General features: G+C 38.0%; 3 protein-coding genes across 3 annotated transcripts; 2 read left to right on the top strand and 1 right to left on the bottom strand.

Annotated features, from left to right (window-relative positions):
• Positions 1–1,680: 1,680 nt before the first annotated feature.
• Positions 1,681–2,816, top strand: TRIVIDRAFT_53581 (uncharacterized protein; the record flags this gene model as incomplete). The annotated part of the gene is made up of 4 exons (XM_014100734.1): positions 1,681–1,732; positions 1,815–1,916; positions 1,976–2,691; positions 2,763–2,816. 4 exons carry the CDS (start codon positions 1,681–1,683, stop codon positions 2,814–2,816), a joined length of 924 nt encoding a protein of 307 aa, XP_013956209.1.
• A 1,637-nt stretch (positions 2,817–4,453) lies between these two features.
• Positions 4,454–6,203, bottom strand: TRIVIDRAFT_53582 (uncharacterized protein; the record flags this gene model as incomplete). The annotated part of the gene is made up of 2 exons (XM_014100733.1): positions 4,454–4,571; positions 4,630–6,203. 2 exons carry the CDS (start codon positions 6,201–6,203, stop codon positions 4,454–4,456), a joined length of 1,692 nt encoding a protein of 563 aa, XP_013956208.1.
• A 3,087-nt stretch (positions 6,204–9,290) lies between these two features.
• Positions 9,291–11,120, top strand: TRIVIDRAFT_151337 (uncharacterized protein; the record flags this gene model as incomplete). Its single annotated transcript, XM_014100732.1, has 2 exons — positions 9,291–10,313; positions 10,419–11,120. The coding sequence occupies 2 exons, from the start codon at positions 9,291–9,293 to the stop codon at positions 11,118–11,120; spliced, it is 1,725 nt and encodes a 574-aa protein (XP_013956207.1).
• Between the last annotated feature and the right edge of the window lie 2,458 nt (positions 11,121–13,578).

Below are 13,578 nucleotides of genomic sequence, written 5' to 3'. Positions count from 1 at the left end.
ATTTTATATTTAAAATAGTATTTACTTTATATCTTTAATACAATACAATATAAACTAAAATATTAATTTATAAGAAAAATATTTTATTTTTTAACTTTTTTATTAATACAATAATATTAAAAACTTATTTATTAAGTATCCTTTACTTCATTGAAAAAGCTAATTTCCCCCTTTAAAATAAAGGGCGGGTAAGAATACACCCCTAGCACCTCTCTTATGCATAAGCGGACTCCACTTAGCCATTTTTGAATCCAAAAGAGATGCTGGCTACTCTCATAGCGGCTTTCGCATTATCTTTAAAGATATACAATGGCTCTACCTTTTTTTTTTCTCACTGAACTTGACTTTCATTCCTCATTCTCTCCGTACAGCTTACTCAAACTTACTGTACCGTACGCAGTTTCTTCCACAACATGGTTTGTATCAAGGCCGAGACTTTGCGTTAGCTTTATTTATAAAAGTTTGCGGTATGAGGGTGGGGTTATCTAAACTGGCGCCGAAGCCATCGAACCCCGAATAGTAACCAAAGAAAGTCAAGCTCGGGTCGGTTTCGTAGCACGTCGGCATAATTGTTTGGCAGAATAACCTTGGGCCCAGTTCCTGTTATCATCTAGAATGAACCAGAGAATTGCTTCAACTCTGCAGCGGTGGCTTTATTGGCATTCTTGAGATAGCCATCCTTGGGGCTGAGTCCTTCTCTGGGGAGTATTGCCACAGAATATCCAGAGAGAGGACGGACGCTCAGGTGCAAGCAATTTCATCGAACACATATTTCCCAAACAGAAGTACGCTCCTCACAGCAAGAATCTGAATGTAGACAGAGATCTCGACTACCAGCAACGGTGCGTGTGCCGTCGCTCACGGTTGCGTTCATTTTGGCCAGTGAAGCCCAAGAAGTCATTTCGACAAAGAAACAAGCAACAAAGAAAGTGGCGGTCCAGTGTAATTCTCTCGTACAAAGCGGAGTTAGCTACATGTACTTACCGTACCAGACCCCTATTTGTATTTCTCATGATCTAAACTGTTTCTGCTTAAGCGAGAGCATAGATAGATGGCACATTCACAAAAAAGGAAAATACCTTGATAGCTGCATATGTACCGATTCAAGAATTCGATAACGCAGGTCAGTTATTTGATCATTGAACATGATTGACACTTTTCTTCTCTACCTTGGAAGCGAGATCGCGGAGAATGGTATACTAGAATAGGCTCGTGGAGCAAGCCCGAGAAACGATGGAAGCATGGCACCCTTCAAGGAGGTGCAAAGGGTGGGCTGTGGGGCTGACGATGCAATCGGTTGAAAGTTTTATGACTAGAATAGGAATAGTATGTGAAGGGTTCTGCGACATTGACGGGGTGGTTGTGAAACCCGAACCGATAACTATTCTCATCTAAGGTGTAGAGGGTGTTTACTACCACTATTATGGAGTCGGTGTCCAATGGCACATGGTGAAAAATCACGGCGGTTGGGTTACTTGCATATTTTTCGATCCCAATATATTCATGCAAGTAAAGTAGGGTTCCTGTGGGGCTTTCAGACATTCAATTTGGATGAGCAATAGGGCATACTGTTCTTAATGTGGTGAGCTTAGTTTATTAGAGGATGAAGAAGAGCTCAACTCGCGAGAGGCATATTGAGACCTAGTAGTAAACAATCCATTATCGACAGCAGCATCTACCATGACAGGTACATCCAAGTATAAGCTAAACCACACCATGCTCAGGGTTAAAAGTACGAATTTGACATACACCTGTACAAGAAATTATGTGCATTTGCTCAGATCAGATTCTAATCAATGATACCATCTATCTAGACCCTGAGGCAAGCGTCAAGTTCTATAAGCAACTTGGCATGTCTGTGCTACAAGAGTTTAGATTCCCAGATTTCAAGCTTGATTTGTATTTTCTTGCCTACGGTGAGTTTTGAATATATCTTACTTCTTGAGCAATTATTCTGACGAGGCATATAATGTAGACAATCAAGGATCCGTCTCACAGGGGAGACATATGAGTGATCGAGAAGGGGTCATCGAACTTAGCTACAATTATGACGTTGAGAGAACACATAATGGAAACATGGATCCCAAAGGTTTCGGCCATATCTGTGTCTCGGTATATGATCTGGAGTCTGCCTGCGATCGATTATCCAAAGCAGGATTCCACCATCAACAGTCTCAACACGGGTTTACTTATGTCCTGGATCCAGATGAGTACTGGGTGAAGCTCATCTCACAGAATGATGCGGTTACAAATCCGGAACCCAAGACAACCAACATTGAGAAATATAGGTTCAATCATACCATGCTTCGTGTCAAGGACAAGAACGCTTCTCTCGAATATTATCAAAATGTATTTGGCATGATGCTGCATCACACTCACCACAATCTCGACCAAAATTATGAAAGTTTCTTCCTCGGATACTGCAAGCCTAAACTGGGCAAAGAAGTTTCCGAACCTAATCCTGATCCGCTTCAAGAAACGTTACTCGAGTTGGTTTATATCCCCGGGAGCGAGGAACATGTGCAATACCACAATGGTAATACTGACCCAGAAGGGTTCGGCCATATTTGTGTCTCTGTGGATGATATTCAAGAAGCGTGTAAACGATTCGAAGAGAAGGGGGTTCGCTGGCACAAACGTCTCGAAGATGGGCCGTTCAGGATCGCATTTATCCAGGATCCAGATGATTATGTGAGTGAATACTTCTTAGTAGCTGCGAGAGAGTAGCTGAAACCTTCGAATTTACTGACTGAAGTGCGTAGTGGATAGAAATCATACAGAACGAAAGCTACAAGCCAGCAGGACATAACATGTAAGATACGAGAGTGAAGGGTAGATAGAAAATACAAGCCAGTGAGAAGTATGAGGCAGTTTCAAAAATGCTCATTATGAATGCAACAGGTGGAAGGTTGAAATAGAATTACCAAGGTTTTTGGAGTCTTCAGAGTGAAAAAAGAAACACTGCCATTACAATATCTTAGTTTACTTCTTCCTCTGTCCTTCAATGCATGTTTTCCATTTACTTCTAGTTCACTACCCTTTTTTTGTTCTTTTTGTGCCATTATCATCACATATCTATACAAGTCCACCTCCGATTAAGGACTGCCTGCCGAGAGAACAGCAACTACTCTGTTGGATTAACCCAGCTCCCAAGCTTAAGGCCCCCATTTGAATTGATAAGCTCGACTATGTAGAATAGAAAAATTATATTTGCCTTGTACCAAAGCATAACTAGCTATTCCAACCCCTAAGGTGCTAAGGGTGTCAAGGGTGTCAAGGGTGTCAAGGGTGTGGGGGTGTGTGCCCGCAAGCCCAAGGTGTACATATTCCGTCCTTCCGTTGGCAATAAACCGCATATCAAACACAACATGTAATCAGGAGTAAACAATATCTAAAACTTCGGCACTTTATTTGAAATACTGAAGCCCACCTTTTGATTACTATAGGGAGTCTGCAAGGCTGAGTAAGTAAGATAGTTCACAAAATACGTTATGCCCCGAACCTCCACTTCATAGCTCCGATCTTTATCAGACATTATCGCAGAACCCCGCACGGGGTCTCAAAAAAACAGAACACACTCCACACCCAAAGGTTGTGACCTCGTGTGTTCCTTTTTTGGGGGCCCCGGGACCCCCGATGCATATCGCATCTCGAAGACAATCAGGGTTAGTACAATAGCACTTTACGATCAGTAACTTGTTTGGATGGATATATGTATCACGCCTCAGATGACGGCCAATTGCTGCGTTCAGTACTCCGTATATCGCTTGATAATCTGTGTTCATATATACACGCGGCAGGGAATATTCATAGTTATCTGCAAACAATATACGACTTTTCCCTAAGAATCGAATTGTTTGACTTTAATTTCGCCGAGCTTAACCTCATCATTCTGTAACCATAGTGCGCTCTTCCAGAATTGTTGGATTACTCTTTTCGTCTTACCACCATGGCTCAAGCAGTTTGTCCCAGTTGGAACGTTCTAGAGTCCTCAGAATGGGCACTCATCAATGGGTCTACCAACCCTAGTACGATGTATCGAAATCCAAAGTATGTTACTTCTCATGACCGACTACGTGTGTGATGTAGACTATTGACAGTTTCCCAGAAGTTCTGAGTCGATTCAGTCAGCCCTTGATCAGTTGCTATATATACTACATGAATTGTGGTTTGCACATGGCTTTGGACTTTGGGTTTCGACAATATGTGCCTTGATTATCACTGCGTATGGGATTAAAAGCGGTTCAAGAAGCGGCTTGAAATGTGTTCTGTCTCTTTTATTTTTAGTTTATCTTAACCCCAAACTGAAAGAACATGTTTGAAGAAATGTTTGTTTCCAACTACATCGGACTCATAAATACGTGAGAATTTGGTTTCGATCATCCATAAGGTCAAGCAAAGATCAGAGCTATAATGTCTAGAACCCCCCCTAGTCTACTACAGGGACTTTAGCTCAGCTCAGTGTGAAGCCTTTAAGCTCTGGCTCAATTGCATCCCAGATCTCTTTCCTGTACATGGGTAGACCTCCGGCCCAAATGAGGGTTTCACGTCGCTTTCCAGGTACATTTAGTCTAAGCATAAAAAGTCAGTGAAATTCACCTTCCAGCGATTCGTAATGAAAATACTCACCCAAGATACCAACTTCCCTCCACCTTCTCCCTCAAAGTCCATGCATGGATCATATTGATCTTCTCCCTCCACTTTTGTTCCGCATCCACGGTAGCATCAACCCGAGTAGCTCCTTTCTCCTTCATCTTTCTCATTACGTCTAGCATCCAGTGCGTCTGTGACTCAACAACGGCAGGACCAGTTGCATATGCCGTAGGGGACAGTGGGCCATAAGCGTAAAACATATTCGGGAAGCCTGAGACCATGAGACCCAAATAGGAGGTTGTTGAGTCTTTCCATTTCTCCTCCAAAGTAATTCCGTCAAGGCCAGTCATTTCGATCTCACGGAACCCTCCCGTCACAGCATCATACCCTGTGGCCAGGATAATATAATCAGCTTCATGAAGTTTTCCATCAGAAGTGACAAGTCCATTGGCAGCCACCTCGACCACTGGGAATTTTTTGGCATCTACCAAAGTGACATGAGGCTTATCCATCTGTTCGTAATATCCGGTCTCGAGGGAAGTCCTTTTCCCGGCGAATGGATGTGGTGGCTTGAGCGGTGCCAAGAGCTCAGCCTTCTTCTTATCTGTCATACGTTCATGGGTCTTCCGGCGCCAGAAATTATAAATCACATCATTGCCTTCTTGTGTGCCCAACACATCAATGTATCCTTGGAAGAATACTCGAAAGCCACCGTAGTCATACATCTCTTGGAGCACGGCCTCTTGTTGCTCTGGGGTATCATCCATTACGCAACGACTCGTTTCTTCGAAGAGAAATCCTCCGACGGTGGTGAAGCGAAACTCCCCCAGAAGATAGGGCAGACGGTGCCTTTCCTCATCGGCTTTCACAGGGTCGATTTTCCTCGACACCATTGGCCATGACAGATTTGGGGTGCGAACGAAGCATGTCAGAGCACCAGCTGTTTTGGCTACCTCCTGGGCAATCTGAACGCCAGTTGCTCCTGTTCCCACAATAGCCACTTTCTTGCCTGTGAGATCCAAGCCAGCCGGCCAATCATCAGGAGTAATGATCTTGCCATTGTAGACATCCCTCATGCCAGGCCATGAAGGTTCAAGTCTTTTTGAGGAGAATCCGAGACAAGGCATGTAGAATTGGGCGGTAAATGTTGTTCCTTGATCAGACTCAATCTGCCACTTGTCGGTAGCTTGGTCAAATGTGGCTTTGGTAATTCTTTCACCATAGATTGTGTCTTTACTGATGTCACAGACTTTGTCGATGTGTTGAAAGTAAGCTTTGATTTCCTGGTCGCTTGCGTACTCTTCTGACCAAGTCCAGGTGTTGTATACCTCCGGAATGTTCAGACAGTAGGTAGAGATTGGTGTGTCAGTACGGGCACCGGGGTAAGAGTTCCAATGCCAAACTCCCCCAAGGGCGGTTCCTGCTTCAACAATCTTCGCTTTGTAGCCTTCTTTGCGAAGTTGGTAAAGTAAATACACCCCAGCAAACCCGGCACCAACGATCACGGCATCTAAATCATGATGATCATGTCCCAAATCCCCATTCAATTTGACACCGTTGGTATGACCGTTGGTATGGCCATTGACTTGGCCGTTCGTTTCACCATTCATACTGAAGATTGCCAGAAAGCAGATAAATAAGGCTTCTTAGCGTTAATTTTCACGAGTTGAAAATGGAAGAGCACGGATTAAGGCAGGAAAATACCAAGATCGGAAGAGTGGGCGGCTGGGTGGATAGCAACCTTGTCGGAGGCGGTGATGCGCCCCTCTGGGATCAAGCCACCTCTGGTGATGTATATACTCTGCTTTATATATAACACGTGGACTTACGATGGAAGAAGGCAAAAATACGCCTTGGATATGAAGCAAGGAATGGTATAGAGGATGAGCTGCGAAAAAGTGTCCAATAGTATTAAACTAACGAGCAAGCCACTTGTTAAAGAACGGATGGTAGATGGTGGAACGACGCCGTTAATCGGGTCTTGAGATTTCTAATTTAGCATAGAATAGGTAGTTTAAAAATAAATTGAAAATGAATTGAAAATGAATTGAAAATTAAAAGATATTTAAAATTAACATTTAATTTAAAATTAAAAAAATTTTTTTTTTAAAAAAAAAACAGACAATTGTAACTAAGAAAATAAAGTATGATAAAGTAGGAACTATTTAATTTAATACTAAAAGACAACTTAGGCTATATCCCACAAAGATTACAAAAGTTAGTTTAGTATATATTTTGTTATATTACATAAAGAAAAGTATAATATATTGAGTTGCTATACTTTACTTACTATTTTATTAAAGGTACTAAAGTAAAATTTATATATTTTTTAAACACTTAGATAATTAAAATGTAAGAAAATCTAAGGGATATTGCATATATACTAAAATAAATATAGAAATAAATACCCTTAACTTAATATATATTTATAAATACGTTACGCTTAGCAGTATCCTGCTTATAACAGAGGATTTAATAACTAATTCTATTTTAAGTTTAGTTTAAAAAGGTTTTATCTTACTAAATAAAATATAGAAATCCTACTTTTAATAAAATATAAATTAGTAAAGTTAAAATGGAAATTTATAACTGCTTTTTAATATAATATATCATTTGAAAAGTATACTAAAAATAAAAACATACTATAACTTAATATAATAAATATTAATATAAAAAATTAATAAGTATTTTATTATTTATATATAATTTAATATTAATGAAAACTTTAATCTTAACTTATGTAATACAACAGGGCCTATGCTAAGTTAACTTTTGTAATATTTATAGGGAGTATAAAAATATATAAGTTAACGTTAGATCTAGGTAAGTTAATAATATTTACATTGCTACGTAAGATCGTGGGTAGAATAGAAGGAAAAGCCTACCTGAAGCTCCAAACAGCCCTGAAAATGTGGAAACAGTATGGAAACCGTAGAAGAGGGGGAATGGTGTACTCCGTAAGAACGAAGAAAATAAGTAATAGTATCGAGCCACTTACAGCCTGGTCTCCTGCGACTTGGGCTCAGAATTACTTATTCTCCACTGTAATATAGCGCCATTCTAGCCCCCTTGGCGTAAAGCCGCACCTAATTTAGGTCTTACAATCTCACTTGCAGCGACTGGTTGCTTTTTTTATGGAGGCAAACTGCAGCGGTGCAAAGGGTGCAAATGAAGATCCCGAAGGAATAGTATATCGTCGGAAATGGGCGAAAATGTAGCGCTCACCACAAGTCTAGGCCAAAAGAGTGACAAGCCAATTCGAATACACGAAACCTCCTACCAATCACATACGGCATTGAGGACAGATTGTGCTGGCTCCGTGAGATTCTAGTGCGCTTGCTGCTCTTATTCTTTTATGCGTAAAGCAGCGTCGATGGTCGAGCTTTGGCTGATATCGTATCATACGCAATTCTTTTTTTTTTTTTTTTTGGAAAGTCGTTATCTGTCGAACATATTGAGAGGGGTTTTGTTACGACTGAACAAGTCGCTTTTTTTTTCTTGGGGGGCCGGGGCCGTGTATTAGATTGGCGGAAGCACTCATTGTAATTTGACTTCACTCCGTCTTCCCACAACTCTACTGATTTATTACGATCGGTACCGAATCAGTGCAGGATCCTACACAGTTTAAACTAAATCAATAAGAATAATAAAACCTAGATCAAGTAGGCACTGTCTCTGTGATGAAATGTTAGATGCTCTCTAGGGAAAGCCAAGTTTACATAAACATGGATGGTAGCTTGTCGCTGTAGTCAACCCTTGTGAAGCCAATCGTTTGATCAATTGCAATTGTTTTATCAAAGGAGAAAGAAATCACGATAACTTTATTAACTTTCTCTAATTGTCTAGGCATAGTGTAACGGACAGACTGTCACCTACATAATAACAGCCACGCGAAGGAAGGGGCTGTTTTTTTTTTTTTTTTTTACAAAAGAAAAAAAATCACAATAGGAGGGAGATACACCTGCAACTTTGCATCCGCCCGACCGCGAAAAATAATGCAGTGCCTCCATCACAAGCATAGTGACGACGACAATTATCTATAGTCCAAACGTACCGTCTGAAAAGAGTGTTGTACATGAGTAGACATACAGTACAAAGGCTTATGAGTGAATGCGCCGCTTGCTCCGTCCTCCAAATTTCTAAGTGCATTTAGAGGTGCATTTAGTGGATGTGCGCTGGAATGGGATTGTGCTTGCCTACCGATTCACATTCACGGTGGCATGATCTCTAAATCTGACTAGGCTACTACTGTAATACAATTTGCACCTTAAAGTCAAGCAACTTTAAGCACCCAAATGCAGCTATGGTATTGTGTGGAGGAGAGGGTGTAAAGGGTGCACGTCCAATTCACTTTGAACAAGCCTGTTTTATTTAACCTTTTTTTTTTTTCCTGTCTTGTTATCCTCTGCCTCTATTTCGTTTACTTTTGCATTCACATTTTCATTCTTATACAGTTACAGTTATCTTCTCTGTTTTTTGGAATTTTAGAATCTGGTTTCGCCAAACCCGAACACCACGCACAGGCAGTAGCCATGGCCCAGCTTGAGGGTTTCCAGCCACTGACGTTGCTTCGCGACGCGACACCATCCTCTCTCAAGTCTTACATGGCCGATTTGGATATTGCTTCATTCCAGGATGTGCTGAAACGCATTTCAACATTTTTGCAAGAATTGCTCTCTCCAACCAATATTGGTACTATGCAAGAGGCATCGCCGTACTTTGCGTACGCGGGTGGTGCCATTGTCGCCCTATACCTGCTCTACCGCTGGGCATTACCCAAGCCGATTCCAGGCATTCCCTACAACCCGGAGGCAATCAGATCTCTGCTTGGCGATGTCCCATCCATGGTACAACATGTGGGCAAGACACAGGAAGTACATTCTTGGATGAGCGCACAGAATGTCAAGTTAAAATCGCCGATTGTCCAGCTGTTCAACCGTCCATTCGGTCGTCCCTGCGTCGTCGTTACCGACTTCCCAGAGGCACAAGATATCCTGGTTCGTCGTACAAAAGAGTTTGACCGCTCTAAATTTATTGCAGATGTTTCTGGTGGTATTGTGCCTGAGAGTCACTTTGTTATGCAGACGAATGACAAATTCAGGAAGCACCGCAAATGGATACAAGGTATCATGGCTACAGGCTTTCTTCAAGATATTGCTGCACCCTTTGTACATGCGGCTGGCCTTGATTTACTGCAGTTGTGGGAGGAGAAGGCAAGACTATCCAAGGGTCATGCGTTTGCTGCGGCCAACGATGTTTACTGCACAACCATGGACTCCATTTGGCCCATTGTCTTTGGAAAAGATCCGGCCAACAGTAACAGTAAAGCACAGCTTCGTCTATATCTTACCGTGAAAGAGGTTGATGTCCCTAGCGATCCAGATGCGCCCATAACTTTGCCCAAGGCACCGCATCCGGATATTATGCAGTCTATTCTGAATATTATGCACAGCGTCGAAGCATGCATCAAGTCGCCGGTACCTGCCTTAGCACACTGGATGCTGAGGCAGACGCCGACACTAAAGAAATCATTTCGAGACAAGGACGAGCTTATTCAAAAAGAAATTCGCAGAGCGGTTGATCGGGCTATGGCAGCCTCCAAGGATGGCAAAGAAGCCCAAGTACAATGCGCCATTGATGATATAGTGATTCGAGAATTTCAACTCGCCGACAAGGAGAACAGATCTCCAGAGTTTTTCTCACGAGGCATATCCGACGAGGTATGTCTGTTCTTATTTTATTATTCCATATTACGCCGTTCCTATTTTTCTCTCTTAACTGGAGTTTTAATACCTTATCCTTGCTAATGGATTGTGGTTTTATAGATTCTCGGATTTGTAGTTGGTGCTCAGGATACTACAGCTACATCTGTTACATGGGCACTCAAATATCTCGCCGACCATCAGGACGTCCAAACGAAGCTACGGAACGAACTACGAAAGGCACATAGTGAAGCTGCGGCGGACGGCCGCGCACCCTCAGCGGCAGAAATTACTACGACTATCATTCACTATCGTGATGCTGTAGTGGAGGAAATCTTCCGCTGTTCTTTGACAGAGGCATCTTCTGTTCGGACAGCTGTTGTGGACACTCAGGTGTTGGGCTGTTTTATTCCCAAAGGCACCGAGGTATTCCTCATGGGCAATGGTCCTGGCTTCTTCTCTCCGGAATTCGAAATCGACGACTCACTACGAACTAAGTCATCTCTAGAGTCAAAGGACAAGGTGGGCAGCTGGGAGCACAGTGACATGGCTATCTTCAATCCGGACCGGTGGCTGGTAACAAATGCAGCAGGGCAGACAGAATTCGACGCCGCAGCTGGGCCGATGTTGACCTTTGGGCTCGGAGAAAGGGGATGCTACGGTCGCCGGATGGCTTATGTGCAGATGAAACAGCTTCTTACACTAATTGTGTGGAAGTTTGAGCTTCACAAATGCCCAGAGGCTTTGAGCAGCTATGCAGCGACGGACAAGATGGCACATATGCCGCAATTTTGCTATATCCGACCGGTGAAAGCAAAGTGGTAAATTTTGGTCTAACATTTGCATCTTGTGTTTGTTCCTTAGCTGCTATTTGCCATACATGTTGAATTGTATTGTAATATGCTAAACGTATAAAAGCAAAATTTAAACCATCAGCCCTGTTTATCACTATATTTTCGTGTTTACACATGGTTTCTTATATTTCGGATATAGTACGATTTGAAATCGAAGTCCTACAGGTTTTTGCCCACCGCTGAAATCTATAATCCTGCTGTCGTTTGCACATCATAATCCCCTTGGAGGTCAGAAGGCTTCAAGCATAAAATCCTGCATATTTATTAGATAGTAAAACGTCCGAAAACAAGTACTTAGATCAGCTAGTAATTTTGGTGGTGCCAGAAGCACTGGCATTTATCGGTTCTACATATAGATATAGAGAACATTGCACTGTTTATATTCACTACGCAGCTTTAGTACTTTTAGCCAATTTTACTTATTATAACTTACGAGTATATCGCCAAACAGTGCCATAGTTGTTATTGCTCTCATTCTTTATTATAGAGTAATTTTGTTACGACTCGATATAAAGCCAGGCGGTGAACACCGGCAGAATACTACGGAGCGGATATTTAGCTACTAGAATTGGAAACCACAACCACTTAACTATATTAAAGGAAGTCAAGTATAACAGTATCAACCAGTAGAGAATGCTACAATAATATAAAGGAGCCAAGGGAGCTATGTACAATAAAGAGATAGACGTATTTACAGACAAGCCCTATATTCGAAAAATAAAAAATAAATAAATAAAATGAAATAAAAATACAATGTGACGAACCGGGTCCTATATGTTGGTATAGGTTAGCTGTTTCTAAGGGATAAACCTTTAGGTTTTAGGTTTATGTTAGCAGAGCGGTTAGGTTAGGTATAAGCGTTGTCTTATTAATGTTACGTAGTTAGTAAATATAATAGCTAAATTTAATTTAATTATTATATTAACAACTGGCTATTTAAGCTATTTAAATAAATATAAGAACGTAAACTTATATATTTAATTATATATTTTAGATTATAGTAAAAAGTTAACTTTTTTAGCTTTTTTAAATTATCTTAGAAAATTAATTTTCTTAGCTTTTTTAATTAAGGCAGTAATATTTTTAATTAGCCTATTAGTTTTTAGTTTATTTAATTCCGCCTACCCTATAGGCCTATTATTATAACTATAAAAGTTAAGTTATAATATAATTCTCTTTTTCTGTTAATTTTATCCTTAAGACTTAATTAAGGTAGTATATAAGTATTTACTTTTATCTTTTAGTAAATATTATTTAACTTTTTTCTTTATTTTTTAGTTTTTTTATTTTTTTATTATAATTAATTATAAATAAAAGTATAATAATAATAGTATTTTTAAATAAAAAAAAAATATAAAAGTTTTATTAATATTATATTAAAGAATTTTATTTTTATTATAAAATTATATATTTATTATAAAAAATAAAGTTATAAATATATTATTTTTAAAGAAAATTTTTATTAATATTTATTTTATATATAAAATTAAAAATTATATTATAAAATATTTAATTTTACTTTATAATAAATATATAAAATTATATTTTATTATTTAAAATTAAATAAAAAGTTAAAAAATATTAAAAAAATATAACTTAAGGTTAATATTTAAGTAAAGTGTTTTTATATTTAAAAATGTAAATAGTTTAAAAAAATAAAATAAATAATTGTTTATAATATTAATAATTTAAAGGAGTTAAAATAAATTAAATGTAAAAAGTATAAAGTATAAAAAGTAAAGGCTGTTTATTAAACTATAATATTATTATTTAATTTAGTTAATTTTATAATTTTAAGTTTTATAGTTAATATTATTAACTAAAAGGATTTTAATTTTAATTTTTTTTTATTAATTTTTTTAAGTTTAGTTTTTAATAAAAATTATTAAAAAGCTTTTTTAAGTTTTTAAAATATTTAATAGGTTTTTATATATTTTTAATATTATTATAGTTTTTTTATTTTACTAAATATTTAAGTTATTAGGTTTTTTTATTAAATTTTATTATAGTAAATTTTTTAATATTATATTTAAGTTTTTTATTTTTAATAATAATTTTATTTTTTATAATTTTATTTATTTTTTTATTTATTAATGTTTTTTTTAATAATAAAATGTAAAATATTAAATATATTATTTTATTTTTTTTTTTTTTTATATTAAAAAATTAAGTTTATAGTTAATATTATTAATTTTTTTTAAAATTTTATATAGTTTAAGTTTTTTAAAATTAAGTTTATTACTTAGTTAATTTATTTTAATATTTACTATATTTTTATTTTTAAAGTATTAAAGTAAATAAATTATATTTCTTTTTTAAAAAGTTAATTTTTTAATTTTTTATATATTAGTAAATTTATTTATTTTTTTTTATATAAATTTAAATTATATTTATAATTTATTATATAGTTTTTTAATATTATTAATTAT

Source organism: Trichoderma virens (genome assembly GCF_000170995.1).
Source record: "Trichoderma virens Gv29-8 chromosome Unknown TRIVIscaffold_45, whole genome shotgun sequence".
NCBI lineage: Eukaryota > Fungi > Ascomycota > Sordariomycetes > Hypocreales > Hypocreaceae > Trichoderma > Trichoderma virens.
Note: the sequence above shows the minus strand (reverse complement) of the source record. Positions and strands in the feature narration are given on the sequence as shown.